This window comes from Oncorhynchus clarkii, chromosome 20, assembly GCF_045791955.1.
Source record: "Oncorhynchus clarkii lewisi isolate Uvic-CL-2024 chromosome 20, UVic_Ocla_1.0, whole genome shotgun sequence".
Lineage (NCBI taxonomy): Eukaryota > Metazoa > Chordata > Actinopteri > Salmoniformes > Salmonidae > Oncorhynchus > Oncorhynchus clarkii.
Window position 1 is genome coordinate 63,733,490 of NC_092166.1, and position 20,905 is coordinate 63,754,394.

Below are 20,905 nucleotides of genomic sequence, written 5' to 3' on the forward strand. Positions count from 1 at the left end.
GTAGACGGCTACAAAACCTGACGTCACCTCTGCTCGACACATCTTTGTCAGTGAACAAAATGGCGACATACTGTCTTACCGTTGCCCGGCTGCAGGTAGGTGACATGTTATCACATTTATGTACCATCGATGTGTGAGAGTTCACCTTCAAATATAAGTAAATGCACTTTGGATGTGGACCTGATGTCTATATATGATGTTTGTCTGAGAGAGTACGATCAGTCTTGCCGACTACCCAGGTCATCTTGTCCTGAGTCAAAGCTTCGTCATGAACTCAAGTTTGTCATTTCCACACAAATATGGCTTTTTAAAGCGATTTGTAACTTTGAAAATTTGATGAAGGTGCCCTAATGTACGATGTCATTGCGCTCTATATGTCATTTCAACCGAGGACACGTTTGTTGGTCGCAAGGTTAACGCAAGGTTAGTGCGCATAGCAACCGCACAAGGCGCTAGCAAGCACGACGCAGCATGTCCAGTGAAAACACGGTTAGACTAGTGTCCGGAGTGAGGGGTGTCATTAGAAAGCAGTTTGTCATACGAATCTTGACTTTCTGGTCTTTTTATTTTTTATTTCAAGGCTAAATGGATTTATTGGCGTTATGCTAAGGTGTTTTTATTTTTATCTGATCTCTAGAGCTGTTTGATGTTCATAGATCTGGTTTCCTCCCCATACCTTTGAGTGACAGCACCTCTTTGGTGACACAGAAAGACAATACCTGTTTATTGCTGTATGTCTCAGCTGTTGTAGCTGTCAGTTGTATGCTTGGGTTCAGGGATTTCAATTGAAGGACTCATTTAGTACTGATTAGTGACTAAACATTAGAATTTTCCAGATAACTTTCTGTCTTTGTATTTGACGTTAGCATGCTGGCAAACGCATGCATATATTCTCAAATGCTTGTTAACCCCACATTGTGCCAATGATATGATCTCATCTTCGTTCCATACAATGAAAGGCCTTAAAGTCATACAATTCCACTGCTCCCATCTAGATGCACAGGAAGAGCAGTTTCACCTTGAGCTAGAATGAGTCTTTATGTGCTCAACAAGAAAATGTTAAAGTTTTTATTGGCAACTCCCATCCACATACTGCTCTCTATACACAGACTTGTGCATAACTTTGTAATAAACCCACCCTTCCCTTTTTATGGTTTATTTCATTGTGGGTGCAGGCACACTTTTTCATCCAAGTTGTTTACTCATGGGCTACAGTACAGCAACCAAATACTTATCTAACTCTAGGCCCAAATTATTTAGGAGTTTACTTTTTAAAATTATTATTCTCTGTCCCCAGCTTGCCCTGGGCCAGGGTGTGCGGCGCCTACACGTGTCTGCAGCCTTCAATGCCAAGGCCAAAGTGTCAATGAGCCGCTTTGAGCCCAGCAACTTTGTCAACTATGAGAAGCTCAATGAGAATGTCAACATTGTGCGCAAGAGGTCAGTATGCCTCTCTGTTTACACTAGAACATGTACCTGTTTCACTATGTTTACAGTGAGATGGGTGGCAGGCCTGTTCTAGTGTGGTGCCATTCTGTTTCTGACTAAGCCAACTTCAATGTCTTGCCTAGGCAACGATGGGACTGTAACGCAGGCTTTTTATGTTAATTGTCAGCTGTACAATTAGAGCTACTTGTAGCCCTTTACAGTAACTCTGCACGCTCTCTGCCCTCCCTTTCAGACTCAACCGTCCCCTCACCCTCTCAGAAAAGATTGTCTACGGCCATCTGGATGACCCTGTGGGGCAGGACATTGCCAGGGGCCGTACATACCTGCGTCTGCGACCGGACCGCGTGGCCATGCAGGACGCCACGGCCCAGATGGCCATGCTGCAGTTCATCAGCAGTGGCCTGCCCCAGGTGGCCGTGCCCTCCACCATCCACTGTGATCATCTGATCGAGGCCCAGATTGGAGGAGCCAAGGACCTGGCAAGGGCAAAGGTGAGAGGTCAGGGGCAGGCCTCAAATTTTCCCGACGACAGCCATGGCCGTCTCCCCCCTTTGTGGCCATAATGCCCCCTAACAAAATCCATGCCTTGTGGCCAAAGTGGCATGAATATAATAATCTGGGGATACAATGTGCGTGTCATTCTTATTTAATGTCGAGGCACACATTTAATAAATTGGGACTGTCCACATTTACTTTTCCTCAGTCAACAAGTTGCATAACATTTAGCAAAAGCAATACCCTATGTCAATCTACTATCCCCCCATAGTACAAAAATATACCTTTTCTATTGGTCAGCTTGTTCTGTACGAGAAATAAATATTCCAAACAGAATCTGGAACAGTTGTGGGATGATAGATCCCAAATTCATGAAAGAAAAACTGTTTTAAAAGCAGTTGGGCTGGTGCAAAAGATCCAATTTTTTTTTTTTGCTTAATATGTTGATAAACTATTCTCTTCACAGTATACGTGCACAAGGCAGTAGGCTATATGTGCGACTCTTCCAAAAATGCAATTCGCGGGGAAATGTGGCAAATGAAAATATCCTTTAGAAAGAGGGAAGATATTAAGCTGCAGCTAGGATTGTGTCTGGCTGCTGGACAATGAAAGTTGAACATGAGAGAAATAGCCTACTGGTTTCAATGATATGAGGAAGGGTTTATAAAAGAATTCCCTCAACATTCCTATGGCCAGAATTTGACTAGGCTATTTTGAAGTAAGGTAAGACATGCCTCATAAAATAAAAAGTCCAGGTTTGAAACATTTTATGGTTAAATGGCTTCAAAATGCTGACTCCGCTCAGATTGCAAGGTGGGTGACGTTGTGGTGCGCAACAGGCACTGGCCTAAGTTGACAGAATCAAGCCTTTAGGTGATATTATTAATTATCCTACATTATATTTTTCATTCAAGTTTGGTGCCTCCTCATGTTGGTGTGGACATGAGGCTGTAGCCAATATGCATAGCCAATCACCTACACTTTGACATAGTTCATTATTTTAGTACTTTTTTCTTAACCAAAAAACACTAGCTTTTCTTTTTTCAAATGCATTTATTGGCTCTTTTAGTTAATGTTCTTGGTGACCTAGCAGGTTGGACACCTCTGCAAGGCCAAATGACCCTGCCCCTAAAATCATGATATTTCAGTCCTGGTCAGGGGGATGGAGGCAGGTAGCCTAGCTGTTAATGGCTTTAGGCTAGTAACGGAAAGTTCACTGGTTCAAATACCGAGCTGGCGACGTGAGCGACGCACTTAACCCTAATTGTTCATGTAAGTTGCACTGGATAAGAGCGTCTGCTCAATGATTAAAATGTGAAGTCCTCAGTCCTGGGGGATGGAGGCAGGACTAGGGAATAAAGTACCAGTAATAATATTTGTCCTTTTCTCTTGGTCCTTAGGATATTAATGCGGAGGTGTATAACTTCCTGGCCAGTGCTGGAGCTAAATATGGAGTGGGCTTCTGGAAACCAGGCTCTGGCATAATCCATCAGGTACAGTAATGAGGCTAATCTGAAATTACACTTTTGAAGGCACTATTTTTCCTAGTGTTGATTTATGAAAATGCATCCACTTGATTATATAATTACATTCCAATAAATTGTTTATGAATGTAGGTCCAGAATTTCATTATGTTAATGTGATGTTATGTTAACAAGATATTGCACATTTATAATGAAGAGCTATGTTTGCAGTGGCAAGTACCATATTTGACTACCATATTGCACCATTTCAGATCATCCTGGAGAACTATGCCTACCCAGGGGTATTGCTGATTGGCACAGACTCTCACACACCCAATGGTGGCGGACTGGGCTCCATCTGCATTGGAGTGGGAGGGGCTGATGCTGTTGATGTCATGGCTGGCATCCCCTGGGAGCTCAAGTGTCCCAATGTAAGTGTGATTCCTAGTTTATATTTAACAGAAACCTTTTTCCTGAAGTCCCCAGTAATATAGTACTGTGGTATAATGCATTTCTACAACTGATATTACATAAACCTCACTTAACCATGTTCTCCAACGACAGGTTATTGGGGTGAAGCTGACAGGCAAGCTGTCAGGATGGACATCCCCCAAGGATGTGATCCTTAAGGTTGCTGGGATTCTGACCGTGAAGGGAGGTACTGGAGCCATTGTGGAGTACCACGGACCTGGGGTGGACTCCATCTCCTGCACAGGTCAGAAAGAGGGAGGACTTTGTTACCTCTGCACACTACTGCACACTTCATAGTGGTTATGCAGTCAATGAGACAGTTCATAATCTATCTAGGATGGTGACCAGCTGATCTCTGATCTAATATACTGTACTTCTGTTTTATTTTGTGCTCCTCACACCATACATAATCAAAGTGTTTACTATCAAGCCACATTGTGATTTTGTGTTGTAGAGATGCCTATAGTAACCTACAGACCATTGTGGATTTAGGAATGGCCACTATCTGCAACATGGGGGCTGAGATTGGAGCCACTACCTCTGTGTTCCCCTATAACCACCGCATGAAGACCTACCTGGAGAAGACTGGCCGTGGAGGTCAGTCAGTTCATGTCGTCAAACACACCTGTGTGTGATGTGCAATGATCTCCGGTTATATGCTGAATATGTTTGTGGAAGTCCTGGGAATGTGTCCCAAATGGCACCCTATTCCCTATATAATACACTATAAGGGGAATAGGGTGCTATTTTGGACACTCCCCTGAAAGGGTTGTCATTTCATTTTAAAGAGATGTTTGATCCATTTATCTGACCGGTTGCCCTCCCTATCTCAGACATTGCTGCCCTGGCTGACAATTACGCTGACCTGCTGGTTCCTGACGCGGGCTGTGAGTATGACTCAATGGTCGAGATCAACCTAGATGAGGTGAGTGCCCTCCCCTGCTCTTTCTCTCTCTCTCACACCCCCACACCCCCAACCTAACCATGCTACTTTTCTCTGTCCCTCAAAGCTGAAGCCCCACATCAACGGGCCCTTCACCCCTGACCTGGCCCACCCCATGGCAGACATTGGGGCCACGGCAGTGAAAAATGGCTGGCCCCTGCAGGTCAAAGTGGGTCAGTGCAGCCTTCAGATCCTTTTGACCTCACAGTTGGCCACTGGCTCTCACAACCATGTCTCTGTTTAGAGCTATTTTTGTGCTATTGCTGTGCTATTACTATATTATTAACTATACATCTGACTTTAGCCTTGTATACTGATCTATAGATTTTCTACTGAGAAAGTAGACATGCAGCAGGTGGCTCCTTAAGCTCTGTCCCCTCCCCTCAGGTCTGATTGGCAGCTGCACCAACTCCAGTTATGAGGACATGGGCCGCTCTGCCTCCGTGGCCAAACAGGCCCTGGACAAAGGTCTGAAGTGCAAGGCTGCGTTCACCATCACCCCCGGGTCTGAACAGATCCGCGCCACAATCGAGCGAGATGGATATGTGAGTCCCTGGGCACGGGCAGATGTCTAGTATAGGGGAAGGGGATATGATCAGGGATGTCTTGGGTGCTGGTCACTCACCTAGCAAATCAGGGCGACAGGATAACTGTTGTAAAATATTGTTAACATCCTTGATTCTTAGGAGGATGTCAACTTTGGCACAACTCTGCTCTCTAGTTTTAAGGGCATCATATGTAGCCAATTTGTAATTGGAGCCTTGGATGTTGATATATTCAGCAGGAACTACTTTTAGCTGCTCCTAATTGAAACTGTATGTTCTGTAGTCCAAGATCCTTGGTGATGTTGGTGGAATGGTCCTGGCCAACGCCTGTGGACCCTGCATTGGACAGTGGGACAGGTAATAATTAGTTGACTTACTCATTTATGTTAAGAGCTGTTGAGGTGATCATATTACTGGCAGTCATGAGTCATGACCTCAGTAAAATTCGATGTGACCGTTGGGTCACGGTAATCTCCAGATATGCACTCGACATGCATTAGTAGTACGTTCATCAGGTTGCTAATGGCCTGGTACTCAGGGGCTCTACTGTCCTTTCGAACCACTCTGACATCAATGCAAATATAATCACAAATCGCATGAAAACGGAATATGCTTTTAAAACTCACCTCACTGTGATTGATCCATTTGAAGAAAGAAGTTCAACAGGTTGTAACTGAGTGGAAAACAGTTGTGGATGTTTCAAAGCCTAACACAATGAAATGGACAGTGTTTTTCTAAGGTGACGATTAATTCAAAACAGCCATATGCTGTTTTGAATTAATAAGCATAGTCCTATATTTGAGCCCAAGCCCCCACCCCCAAGAGAACTGAATTAAAATAATGATTGTCTTTGTACAATACATGGCTTACCGCATAATATACATGACAGGAAAACGTGTATAAATAAAATAAATAGGCTGACACAATACCCTTTTAAGCTACAGAATCTCACCACAGTGAGTTTCTCTCTACTCTCTCCTTCCCTTTCTCCAGTGTGCAGAGAGGGGCTGTCAACAGTCTAATCAAATGTTTTGTTGTGAAAATCACTTTCCCAAATTAAGCACTGGGTATCTGCAGGAACAGGTTTGGGTGTCCATTTTTCTGTCGTGCAGCGAAATTACTCAAGTAGCCTATCCAACAGAGGGAAAAACATACCTGCAGGAAAGTAGCATCTTCACTATTCCAGTGTATACGGATGACATGTCTTTTTATCTTGCCAATTTAATAATGGGCCATTCTAAATCAAAACTAATTTGACATATTAGTAAAGATTAAATGGAGAATAGTCTGATGGGTGAGAATATGAAACGACGTGTGCAGCCTGAGGCAAGGTAAGGCAGCTTTCTTTTTTTTTTTTTTTGCGACTTTCTCAAATCATCAATAGCCGATAGTCGCATCATGCAGCCCGTACAGTGCATTCGGAAAGTATTCAGAACCCTTTTTTCCCCCACATTTTGTTACATTACAGCCTTATTCTAAAATGGATTAAATAAAAACAATTCCTCATCAATCTACACACAATACGCCATAAGGACCAGGCAACATCTGTTTTTTTTTATTTTTTAGAAATGTTTGATAGTTTATAAAAAAAGATGCCTTATTTACATAAGTATTCAGACCCTTTGCTATGAGACTTGACATTGCGCTCCGGTGCATCCTGTTTCCATTGATCATCCTTGAGCTGTTTCTACAATACAACTTGATTGGAATCCACCTGTGGTAAATTTCAATTGATTGGATGTGATTTGGAAAGGCACACAACTGTCTATAAGGCCCCACAGTTGACAGTGCATGTCAGAGCAAAAACCAAGCCATGAGGTCGCAGGAATTGTCTGTAGAGCTCCGAGACAGGATTGTCTCGAGGTGCAGATCTGGGGAAGGGTACCAAAAAAAAATTCTGCAGCATTGAAGGTCCTCAAGAACACAGTGACCTCCATTCTTCTTTAATGGACAAGTTTGGAACCACCAAGACTCCCCCCTAGAGCTGTCCGCCCAGCCAAACTGAGCAATGGGGGGGAGAAGGGCCTTGGTCACTCTGACAGAGCTTCAGAGTTCCTCTGTGGAGATGGTTGTCCTTCTGGAAGGTTCTCCCATCTTAGCAGCACTCCACTAATCACGCTGTTATGGTAGAGTGGCCAGATGGAAGCCACCTCAGTAAAAGGCACATGGAAGCCCGCTTGGAGTTTGCCAAAAGGCACCTAAAGGACTCCCAGACCATGAGAAACAAGATTCTCCAGTCTAATGAAACCAAGATTGAATTCTTTGGCCTGAATGCCAAGTGTCACATCTCCAGGAAAGCTGGCACCGCTCATTACCTGGCCAATACCATCCCTCCGGTGAAACATGGTGGTGGCAGCATCATGCTGTGGGGATGTTTTTCAGGGACTGAGAGACTAGTCAGGATCGAGGGGAAAGAAGAATGGAGCAAAGCACAGGGATTCCTGATGACAACCTGCTCAGGACCTCAGACTGGGGTGAAGGATCACCTTCCAACAGGACCCTAAGCACACAGCTAAGACATCGCAGGAGTGGCTTCTGGACAAGTCTCAATGTCCTTGAGTGGCCCAGTCGGAGCCCAGACTTGAACATAGCTGTGCAGTGACTCTCCCGATCCAACCTGACAGAGCTTGAGATTATCTGCAGAGAAGAATGGGAGAAACTCTCCAAATACAGGTGTGCCACGCTTGTAGCGTCATACCCAAGAAGAGTTGAGGCTGTAATCGTTGCCAAAAGTGCTTCAACAAAGTACTTAAAGGGTCTGAATACTTATGTGAATGTTATATTTCAGTTTTGTATTGTTAATAGATTTGCAAACATTTTTACAAACCTGTTTTTGCTTTGTCATTGGGTATTGTGTGGAAATTGAGGGGGAGGGGGGTGACAATTTCATCCATTTTAGAATAAGGCTGTAAAGTAACAGTGGATAAAGTCAAGGGGTCCGAACTTATCGAATACATTGCATCGTTTGACTTCTAAGGTTTGTATAATTCACAACTAAAGTAGCAATTAACTCTAAATCTAGCGTACAGAACCATTTTCCAATTATCATTTTTACACTCAATATAGCCACTTATGCGCATGCTCCTGAATGGGGAAAAATATAATTTTTATTTTATTCAGCTACGTTCAATTATATTCTTACTATAAAATAATGGCACAGAATTTATAAGCATATCCTATGACATGGTGCGTAGCCAGATAACATACAGTAGGCCAACACGTATTCTGTTATTCTGAAATATATTTTCTTCATATCATAACGTATCTTCAGACCTGCCTAAAATAAATTAATGGATATAGGGCTGACCCCATTTAGTCGATAGGCTTTTGGTCGACCGAGATTTATTTTGTCACGCATATAGCACTAAAAAAATGTGTACAAGACACTTGTCTGATTCACACCTGTCTGAGTGGACTAATCCATTGTGGAGGCGGCGCGGTCCATCACTAAGACGTGTTACTGAAGTTGTATATGGTTATTATATAAGAACAATGGTGCAACACTATAACGATGCACTTTCTCCCCCGTTAGATAGTCCGCGGTTCTGAAACATCAGTGCGCTTTTGAATTGGCACCTTTTCCTAGACCATGTTGCTATGTCCATAATAGCAATGTTACCCAGAATATTGGTGGTAAGAACCAATGCGGAGGCAGCAGTGGAGTTAGAAGACGGCATGGTTTGCACAAGGTGATTAAAGTACTTGAATTTGGCGCTCTGAAATTCAAGTACTGGTAGGCCTTAAAAATCTGACATTTTCTGAAGTTGGTACTTGAAAAGTACTTTAAAATTAAAACCAAAAATGATCAAATATGTTTATGAAAAATATTAGGAATGTATTGGTCTAGCGAACCCACTATCAGGCAGACTACAGAGTTTGCTTTCCTCAGGTGTTTCACCCACACTGCCACTTAGCAAGGCAGGTACATAACTGACTTAGGTGCTGCCGAACCTCACATCGATAGCTAAAATGTCGGGCAAATGTAGATTCAATCATGCCTGGCGGCATATTGATGTTTTTGCCAGACCCAATCAGGGATGTAGTGGAGGAAAACTCCTCCCACGACACAGGCAGAGAGGACACAAACTACCTCAGCCCAGACCTACAGTGGCAGAGAGTCTCCACTGACAGTGAACTTTTTTTTAAAACATCCATCAACCCCTACAGTGTCAAGACGCACCCCAAACAAACCCCCTGCCTGACTTTCGGAGAATGTACAAGTGTACAACTAGAGTGTACAACTAGTAAATAGTCGCTGATATTTCAGTCATGTCTAGGTAGCTCAAGGGCTCCGGCTATAAACCAGGTAGCTAGCTATAACTAGCTGGCTAGAAGGATGACGCTAACGTTACGCGGAGCCTGACCTCAGCAGGAGCAGTTGACTGAAATTTAAGCTAGCTATAATTAAAAGATGGGCTACTATAAGTTGACATAACCAAATGCCTTTTCTTTATAGAGTAGTGAACCCGACTGGTGAGTCAGGTTGCAATGAAGGAGATGCAGAGTGAGGAAGCGTTGAAGCAAGCAGGGAGATGGGTTAGTATTCAGGGGTTCCCAAACTTGGGGTCCCTAAAATTCTAAATAGGTGCCCGAGAGAGTCTTTAATCTTTCATCAAACGCATTCATAACTTGTTTCTTTTCAAATGGGTTTAGAATGCAACATTTTACACTTTACACTATCAGAATTTACTTTCATGACATATTTTAAATATTAAGACAATTTAATATGTACACTGAGCAAAAAATATTAATGCAACAATTTAAAATAATTTACTGAGTTACAGTTCATATAAGGAAATCAGTCAACATCTTCAGTTCTGACTTAGCACTAATGTATGTAGTCATGAAACGGGTATTATTGAGTAGAACTTGTAAGTCAGTCTTTTTTTCATGAGGTTGTGGCGATATACTGCCATCTGTTGGCGACTAGGAAAAATTGCATAACAGCAACTTACAGATTGATGGACCTTAAATAAATATTAGTGCTTAAACAAGCACTTGAAAGTACATACATTTGACTTGCCGCTGACTGTACGAACCCTGGAGACGAGAAAACAGCCATTGCCTTAAGAATAGTGAGGAAACCCTAACTTAATTAGGTCCATTAATATATCTTGCGCGCGCCAGATCCTGCTTGTGTTGCCTGTTTGAGTGCTTAATAGCCTACTGGTTCCGTCAGCCTCAAGCAACCACAACCTCTGAAACAATTTCACAAATTCGGCTGTTTAAAAAAAATTCTTTGCTCTTCTGTAATAAAGGCTTTACACTTTGTTAGGGTATTACTTGTTTATTGTGTTTACACTGTTTGAAGTTGTCTCATAATATTTATAATAATGACCCATTTCTTGGTCTTAGTTATTATTATGATCGTTATAATAACAATGTCATTAACATTAGTAGGCTTAGTATAGCAGCCTTAACCACCATCAAGCTGTAGGGCCTAACACGGAACCCAAACCGTGCGCTATCGTGCATAAATTAATTTTGTCCCCCTACACCAAACGCGATCACGACACGCAAGTTAAAATAGCAAAACAAACTCTGAACCAATGACATTAATTTGGGGACAGGTCGAAAAGCAGTAAACCTGTATGGCTAGTTAGCTTGCACTTGCTAGCTAATTTGGCCTGTGATATAAACATTGAGTTGTTTATTTTACCTGAAATGCACAAGCTCCTCTACTCCGCCAATTAATCCACACATAAAACGGCCAGCCGAATCGCTTCTAGTCATCTCTCCTCCTTCCAGGCTTTTTCATCTTTTGAACTTATATGGTGATTGGCATCTACACTTTCATAGTATTACCATGGCTACCGGCAAAACATTTTCATCTTTCAATAACCCACGTGGGTATAACCAATGAGGAAATGGCACCTGCTTCTATAAACCAATGAGGAGATGGGAGAGGCAGGACTTTCAGCTCGATCTGCTTCACAAATAGGAGTTCTATTTTAGCCCTTGGCATCGCAGACACTCGTTGGCGCGAGCAATAATTGAATAACAGGTTTCTAAATGTATTTTGCAACGCTCGCGCATGCGACGTGTAACTTCAGTACTTATATAGGCTACTGTATCAAGCTACTTATATAGGCTACTGTATCAAGCAGTCATTCAGTCGTTCATGTCATTACACAGCATAAGTCATTCATGATTTGAAATACAATCAAGCGTCTGTATTAAAATAACAAAGCTAACCTTGAATAATTTGCGTAAACAATAAATAAACCATTCCATGTCAGCAATTGCATTCACGAATGCATGCGAATGTTTTTAGTCTTTGCTGTAATAAAGGTCTACCCCCCTCCCCCCCAAAAAAGTCTGGTATGCTTATTTAGTGTTTACATTGTTCCAAACCATCAGACAAATGTGTATATTGTAATCTAACAGCACCTGTTTGGCGCACAGCGCTGCCAGTATTTTCCACAAGTAGTCAAATTTATTCCACACATCTGACTTCACTTTTCCCTCCTGAGCAAGCAGTAAACGTTCCCCCGTTTTCAAGTTTATTTGTCATGTCCTCTGCATCCATTTTGCGATGCATACATGTGTCACATAACGAGAGGAATGGTTGCTGGAATAGGGCATGTTTTTCTTAAACAAATTAGGGATTCTGTAACAGAACTTTTGTCAAATGGCTGTAATTATTTTGCAGGTTCAGTAACACGAACAGCGCAGTAAACACTGATGTTCTGTGCTGGTCGCTGCAGCAGGGAGGAAAGAGGGAGAGACAACGGGTGCTCGTCAGTCACTCAATGTCTTTTTATTTATTTTTTAACACTGCGCAGGAAGTCTGAGCCCGCCCAGCACAATCAAATCAACTGCGGTCAGACTCATGCCTTTTAATTATTTCATCAAACGGTGCACTCAAAGCATAAGACGAGCTCAGTGCATATAGTTGATTAGGTTAAAACACACAGGATGTGTCTAAAAATGTAAAATACACGTTTTTAAACATTTCTACCAATTTATTGGTAGAACAGATTACTCTCGGTCACCCAATATTATTTTTGTTTGTTTAGGATAGTCCTAAAGGGATATATTGTGATGGTGTATATTCAATTGATTTTGTTCCAAAGGCGCCAAGACCCGCATCAGCAGCTTTTGTGTGGAGGCCTGGAGATGCTAAACGTGTTTGTTAATTAACATCAATTACTGTGAGACCTGCAGACTTTTGCATGACAATAACCAACTGACAATTTCATGACTGCCACAGCCCTATTTATGTTCATTCTGTGATTCATTTAGACTTAAATATGTCTTTAAGATGGGTTGTTTCAAATATCATCCTATTCCCTGTGTAGTGCACTTGGTCAAAAGTAGTACACTATATAGGGAATAGGGTGCCATTTGGGATACAGTGTTAAGTTGATGTTTCTGTTCAGGCGTGATGTGAAGAAGGGAGAGAAGAACACCATCGTCACATCTTACAACAGGAACTTCACCGCCAGGAATGACGCCAACCCAGCCACACATGCCTTTGTCGCCTCCCCTGAGGTACTTTTAGGACACTAAATGCACCTTATTTTCTGACTTTCTCTTTTCTCACTCGCATAGAAATATTATACACTTGCGCGCACACACACCTTGCCTCTCTCTCCCTTGTCCTCTGCTCCTCCAGATCGTCACAGCCCTGGCCATCGCAGGAACCCTGGATTTCAACCCCGAGGTTGATTACCTTACGGCCGCCAATGGAGAAAAGTTCAAGCTAAAGCCCCCCAGTGCAGACGAGCTGCCCAAGTTGGACTTTGACCCCGGTCAGGACACCTACCAGCACCCCCCTGCCGAGGGTGGCTCAAAGCTGAGGGTGGACGTCAGCCCCACCAGCACCCGGCTGCAGCTGTTGGAGCCCTTTGACAAATGGGCCGGAGGTGACCTGGAGGACCTGCAAATCCTCATCAAGGTCAGGGGTCAAAGGATAATCTGGGGTTTGTTCAGGAGGGTGCGACATTATAGAACGTTCAGATAGAAATATATTTTGTAACTGAAGACTCCTTTTTAAAATGTGATCATTTCCAGTCACCCTTACTCTTGTTCTCCTTTTCCCATTCCACCATTCATGCTCTCTTTCCAGGTGAAGGGGAAATGCACCACAGACCACATCAGCGCCGCTGGTCCATGGCTCAAGTTCCGTGGTCACCTTGACAACATCTCCAACAACATGCTAATTGGAGCAGTCAACATCGAGAACGACGGCGTCAACAAGATCAAGAACCAGCTGACAGGAGAGTACGGTGGTGTGCCTGACGTCGCCCGTCATTACAAGGTAAGCGCCCCGGATGATGAACAATGATCCTTGACCCCTAGCTCAAACAACATCCTTACTTGAGCTCAACAAATGTACTTTGCGCTCTAATTTCCCTTTGAAAGTCTGTCTCGTTAAGATTCAGACCCTTTTATCATTTTTTCCAAGAGGGATTGATATCGATTAGGCATTCCCTTAAACATTTGGCCATCAATGTAAGAAATGGCAATTGATTAGGGATTTTAATGGTTTCCCCTTTATTAATTGTATTTTTTAACTCCCCTCACCTTCCTCTTCTCCCAGGCCAACGGTCTGTCATGGGTGGTTGTGGGAGATGACAACTACGGTGAGGGATCCAGCAGAGAGCATGCAGCCCTGGAGCCCAGGCACCTGGGAGGAAGATGCATCATTGTCAAGAGCTTTGCCAGGATCCACGGTAACTTACTACAAGATCCACTTAGGGCTGGGCGGTATACCGTATTTTACTATATACCGGTATTGATGCACGTACCGGTTTGGGTTTTTACTATACCTTCTGTAGCGGTATTTGAAGGTTTGTTAAATGGTCAGTGCAGCACATGCAACAATGTTGATGATGACAATGTTTCCACTTTGATCTTAATATAAATCCACATTTGTTTGTTTCTTACATCTGCAAACAGCTAGTTTGTATTTTCTTAGCAATTTAAGCTAAATTGTGTTAGCCATTAATGCTAATCGCTAACTAGCTAATAAAAGTACTGAATCCGAGCAAGCGTAGCTAGCTAATACCAGTGCTGGTGGAGGCTTAAATCCGCATGTTTGTGCAACGGTATCTTCTAAATCAGAGGAATAGGCGAAGCATGAATATGTTGGCTACATTAAATCTTTAATGTAGCCAAAGATTATGGGGTCCCATAGGAAACACTGAACATCACTTTGGTTACTACCCTGTCACAATAACTAGTCAAAGGCATTTTCAGTCGTTGTCATGTCAAACAACACTGTGTTCAAAGTGACCACTATTATTTATATTCTAGCTATAAAATAAACATTCTATTTCCATGATTCCTGGGTTCACCTGTGTTTTGATCTAAATCGCAATTGCAACATTTGGTTAAAAATTAGGCCTAGGGGCCTCCCGGGTGGCGCAGTGCTAGCTGTGACACCAGCGATTCTAGGTTTGAGCCCAGGCTCTGTTGTAGCCGGCCGTGACCGGGAGGTCCATGGGGCGACTCACAATTGGCCGAGCGTCGTCCGGGTTAGGGAGGGTTTGACCAGGCAGGGATTTCCTTGTCTCATCGCGCACTAGCGACTCCTGTGGCGGGCCGGGCGCAGTGCACGCTGACCAGGTCGCCAGGTGTATTGTTACCTCCAACACATTGGTGCGGCTGGCTTCCGGGTTGGATGTGCGTTGTCAAGAAGCAGTGTGGCTAGATTGTGTTGTGTTTCGGAGGCTCTTGACCTTCGCCTCTCCCGAGGCTGTGCTGGAGTTGTAGCAATGAGACAAGACTAACTGGACCAATTGGATACCATGAAATTGGGGAGAAAAAGGGGTAAAAAAAAAGAGGCCTAGTGTTTGTTTTTTTTAGTGTTTTTCCCCCCCCCCTAATTGTGGAAATTCTCATGAGTGCAGGAAATTATTTTAGTTGAATTGAACAGTATAATTTAGAATAGGTGTTACGCACTACTCATAAAGCAAATGTAGAACTTTTATTAATCAAATACCGTCAAACATTTAGAATACCATGTTATTTTGGCCATATCGCCCAGCCCTATATCCACGTTAACTTACAACAGGATCCACGGTAACTTGCGTACAGGCTAAAAGGGACAGTTTGTGTGTAAGCAGAACATTGCATTGCATCTACATTGCTTCTCTCGCCAACTTCATTTTCAACATCCATTCAACTAAACTTTTTTCTTTCCTTCTCTCTGTAGAGACAAATCTGAAGAAACAGGGAATGCTGCCCCTGACCTTCCAGAACCCCGCTGACTACGACAAGATCCGCCCAGACGACAAGATCTCCATCAAAGGACTGGCAACCTTCGCCCCAGGAAAGGTGAGTGGCACTTACACCAGTCTGTAGGCTTTGAGACTGTCCAGGATCAGAATCGCCCACCTCCAGATTAGGGTCTGGGACTTTGTTTCCAGAAGGTTCACATGTCTGTATCTCTAATGGTGTATCCCTGCCCCTCCAGCCCCTGTCTACAGTAGTGAAGCACAGTGACGGCACCAAAGATGAGTTCCAGCTGAACCACACCTTCAACGAGACACAGATCGAATGGTTTCAGGCCGGCTCGGCCCTCAACAGAATGAAAGAGCTCCAGTAACTTGAGAGAGGGAAGAAGAGCTACAGAGACGGGGGGAGGGGTTGAGAGGACAGGGGGACATGCTGTGTTTTAAAGATATGGGATGTCTCAATATTCTTGAATGGCTTCCTCCCTCTCCTTATGTTTATCACTGATCTGTAAGGTAAAAGTACTTGTTAATGAGCTCTGTTTAACCAATCAGTGATGAGGGAGAGGAGGCGACTTAAGAGTTTTGAGACTTGGTAAAGAATAAAAGCCACACCCCTCCAATATCACGATTCCAGTACAATCATCAACCCCTGCATGTGACATCCACTGCCTTGCACTGTATAGACAAGTCAAACACAAACCACAGAACTTTTCATATGTAAGAAACGCATCAAACTTTGCAGTACAGATAGGAGTGCATACACATAGATGGGTACTACTGTAGAGTTGTTTTAAGGTACTGTGAGTTGCTGTAGTAGACAGAGAATTAACTGTCAGGCATGAATGTTGTCTCGCAGATACTGTATACAAAGGGACACTTACCGTTAAGTGTCATATGTACACGCTCTACTTTTGAGCAGAACGGTAACCTAATACACTGCCAATCGCAGCTCCTCCTGTTATCAGTTCCAACCGATTGGTGAGGCTTGAAGTCTGTTTCAGTCAGTCCTGTATTCACTCACCTTGCCTCTGAGTTGCACCAGTGTAGCACTTTATCTGTTGCAGGCGGCACGGTCTATCTGCGTTAGTGATCGGGTGTCTGCTTTGTCCTTTCTGCTCTATCCACACGCCGTACGATGTGTTTTGTTAATTTTGTGGTATATTCTCCAAAATACAAAGAATAGAATACACATGCTGGTTAATACGAGGCAAATTGATTTATCTATATGTGCATGTTACCTCTTTGTAACAACATCCCACCACCACTGAATAATAATAATAATACAACACAGTTCAAAGCTTCAAATATTTTAGTGATTGTATTTTTTTCTCTCTCAAAGCTTGGATGTGCATTGACATGTTTAATGCGGTCTCCTCGGAACAGTGTTGATTGGACTACCAGATTATTTCGCCCTGTCCTGTGTTTTTTGCGCTCTTTTATCTAATCTTACATGTTAGTGCCCAGAGTTTGTCTGAGTCTGGTAACTTGGCCAGGAAAAAAATCCTTGTCTTTGACACCAGGTTTACTTCAGTGATAAAGACACCTAAAACACTCCCATTGCTTAGCAGTGTATGGGAACTCTCTCAAACATACTAGCTAACTCTGCCTAGAAACATATCCGCAAGGAATTACAAATGTATGAATTTTTCTGTGTTTTTATAAAACGCATTTAAACACCAAATCCCAACTGCATTAAAGTTGAGTGATGAAGTGCAGCAGCTTTCTGAGTCTGCTGTGCAATGGGAGAAATGGTACTATGGCCTCAATGTCTGTTCAATAACCCCCCCCCCAGACAGGTCATTGCTAGAAAGGATCCTGCTTTTGTCAAATTAACATCAGATTTGACTTTTCGTAGCAGATTAGAACATACGCAGCAGATTCTGAGAATTAGGTTAGGAAAAGGGTTAGTTAAAATGAAGGGGGAAAAATATACTTTTGATTTTAATTTGACCAAAGCTGGATCCCTTCTAGCCTTGACCTCCTAGACAGGAAACACTCATGCCAAACAATCTCGATCACTCGTACTATCATCACCAACCTCCTGTCTACAGTATGGAAAGTGTTTGGATCCATGTGTATTTAAATGTCTTTCGGTGTTATTTTCTTCTCTATTGCAGAAATGAGTGCTATCCAGTTGCAATGTGTTGTAAAATAAACTGACATTTCAATGACTATAGACCACTGCCTCTGTGGGTTAAGTTGTGCTGTCTGGGGTATAAAAAAAATGTGTCTCTGTGTGAGGGAGGGGGAGAGAGACAATCCTCTAGGACAGGTTTATTTTTTTTGCACCATGTTATTATCTATTGTATTTTCCATCTCTATGCAGCATGATAGACAGTTGGTCACACTTCTCCAAAGCCGCTGAGCCGAGAAGGGTGTAATTGCAGACCGCAATTTCCATTCTTCCATATACCAGAAACTGATGAAACGGCATGATCATTACACAGGTTCACCTTGTGCTGGAAACAATAAAAGGCCACTCTAAAATGTGGAGTTTTGTCACCAACACAATGCCACAGATGTCTCCAAGTTTTGAGGGAGCATGCAATTGGCATGCTGACTGCAGGAATGTCCACCAGAGCTGATGCTAGATAATTTAATGTTAATTTCAAATCAAATTTTATTGGTCACATACACATGGTTAGCAGATGTTAATGTGAGTGTAGCAAAATGCTTGTGCTTCCAGTTCCGACTATGCAGTAATATCTAGCAATTCATCTAACAAATTCCCAACTACCTTATACACACAAATATAAAGGGATGAATAGAATATGTATATATAAATATATGGATGAGTGATGGCGTGCGGCATAGGCAAGATGCAGTAGATGGTATAGTATATACAGTGGGGCAAAAAAGTATTTAGTCAGCCACCAATTGTGCAAGTTCTCCCACTTAAAAATGAGAGGCCTGTAATTTTCATCATAGGTACACTTCAACTATGACAGACAAAAAGAAATCCAGAAAATCACATAGTAGGATTTTTTATGAATTTATTTGCAAATTATGATGTCCTTGAGATAGAAGCTGTTTTTCAGTCTCAGTTCCAGCTTTGATGCACCTGTACTGGCCTCACCTTCTAGATGATAGCGGGGTGAACAAGCAGTGGCTCGGGTGGTTGTTGTCCTTGATCTTTTTGGCCTTCCTGTGACATCGGGTGCTGTAGGTGTCCTGGAGGGCAGGTAGTTTCTCCCCGGTGATGCGTTGTGCAGACCGCACTACCCTCTGGAGAGCGATGCGGTTGAGGGCGGTGCAATTGTCGTACCAGGCGGCGATACAGCCCAACAGGATGCTCTCGAGTGTTTTAGATGACCAGCCAAATTTATTCAGCCTCCTGAGGTTGAAGAGGCGCTGTTGCGCCTTCTTCACTACGCTGTCTGTGGGTGGACCATTTCAGTTTGTCCGTGATGTGTACGGCGAGGAACTTAAAACTTTCCACCTTCTCCACTACTGTCCCGTGGATGGGGTGGTGCTCCCTCTGCTGTTTCCTGTAGTCCACGATCATCTGTTTTGTGGAGGTTATTTTCATGACACCACACTCCGAGGGCCCTCACCTCCTCCCTGTAGGCCGTCTCGTCTTTGTTGGTAATCAGTCCTACCACTGTAGTGTCGTCTGCAAATTTGATGATTGAGTTGGAAGCGTGCATGGCCACGCAGTCACGCGTGAACAGGGAGTACAGGAGAGGGCTGAGTGGGGAGTGGGGCCCCAGTGTTGAGGATCAGCGGGGTGGAGATGCTGTTTCCTACCTTCACCACCTGGGGGCGGCCTATCAAAGTCCAATTTCTCTACCATAGGCCGTCTCCAACGGTGTTTTAGAGAATTTGGCAGTACGTCCAACTGGCCTCACAACTGCAGACCACGTGTAACCACGCCAGTCCATCTGACTTCACCTGCGGGATCGTCCGAGACCAGCTACTAGGACAGCTGATGAAACTGAGGAGGACTTCTGTCTGTAATCAAGCCCTGTTGTGGTGAAAAACTAATTCTGATTGGCTGGGCCTGGCTCCCCAGTTGGTGGGCCTATGCCCAGTCATGTGAAATCCATAGATTAGTGCCTAATGAATTTATTTAAATCAACTGATTTCCTTATATGAACTGTAACTCAGTAAAATCTTTGAAATTGTTGCATGTTGTGCAGTGGTGTAAAGTACTTAAGTAAAAATACTTTAAAGTACTACTTAAGTAGTTTTGGGGGGATCTGTACATTACGTTACTATTTATATTTTTGCTAACTTTTACTTTTACTTCACTAAATTCCTAAAGAAAATAATGTACTTTTTACTCCATACATTTTCCCTGACACCCAAAAGTACTTATTACATTTTGAAAGGAAAATGGTCCAATTCATACACAAGTGCTTCATTTGTAAATTGTGTGCCCCTGCAATTTGTCAATAAAAAAAATGAGTAAATTGTGCCGTCTGGTTTGCTTAATATAATGAATTTGAAATTATTTACACTTTTCATACTTAAGTACGTTGTAGCAATTCTATTTACTTTTGATACTTAAGTATATTTAAAACCAAGTACTTTTAGACTTTTACTGGGGGACTTTCACTTTTTCTTGAGTCATTTTCTATTAAGTTATCTTTACTTTTACTGAAGTATGACAATTGAGTACTTTTTCCACCACTGATGTTGCATTTATATTTTTGTTCAGTATATCTATCAGATAATAATCTTCATCAGCATCGACTTTCTTCCACTTATCCAATTTTGGCCAGATCTTTGAGTCTTTCAACATGACCGCTCTGTGGAAGCTGCCGTGTATCTTCATCTGTGATAACAAGTTGGGTATGGAGACGTCTGTAGAGAGGACTTCTCCTAGCACTGAGTACTTCAAAAGAGGGAGACTATTCCTGGCCTCAAGGTAGGACACACACGGTCAGTGGGTGTACAGTATCTCTGCTATATTGACCTTCCTGCCTCTGGGTGTAGGTGGAAGGCATGGGTGTTCTGTTCTGTGTGTTAGGGAGGCCATCAAGCTCGCAGCAGACCACTGCAGAGCCTGGAAGGTGCATAGATGAGAAAGTTATAACACTCTTCAAGCTCTTAAACCAGTTAAGTATAACTTTGTCTCAGACAATCTAATCTTAGAGGGATGATCAGCTTCTAGTATCACACCAGTGTCTCTTCCCTGACAACGGGAGGATATGTGACCAGCATAGAGACACTCTGTGGAAGAGACTCCAGTACAGAGCTGCATCTCGTCCCAGTTTAATCACTCCTGGTGTGGTGCAGAGCTAGAGAGCATAAATTGTGAGAAACTGCCGCTCCAATAGAAATCCCTGATCAGGCTATTCAGCAGTGTCATGGAGGCGTTGGCTTCCTTGTTTGAGTCTTTTTGTTTAGAAA

General features: G+C 43.0%; 1 protein-coding gene across 1 annotated transcript; it reads left to right on the forward strand.

Moving 5' to 3' along the window:
* The first annotated feature begins 16 nt into the window (after positions 1-16).
* Positions 17-17,726, forward strand: LOC139376699 (aconitate hydratase, mitochondrial-like). The gene is made up of 17 exons (XM_071119562.1): positions 17-95; positions 1,298-1,440; positions 1,682-1,940; positions 3,345-3,437; positions 3,680-3,838; positions 3,972-4,122; positions 4,371-4,475; positions 4,712-4,803; positions 4,889-4,994; positions 5,209-5,366; positions 5,650-5,723; positions 12,749-12,860; positions 12,985-13,266; positions 13,438-13,629; positions 13,912-14,044; positions 15,529-15,650; positions 15,790-17,726. Exons 1-17 carry the CDS (start codon positions 60-62, stop codon positions 15,919-15,921), a joined length of 2,349 nt encoding a protein of 782 aa, XP_070975663.1. The 5' UTR covers positions 17-59; the 3' UTR covers positions 15,922-17,726.
* Positions 17,727-20,905: the final 3,179 nt, after the last annotated feature.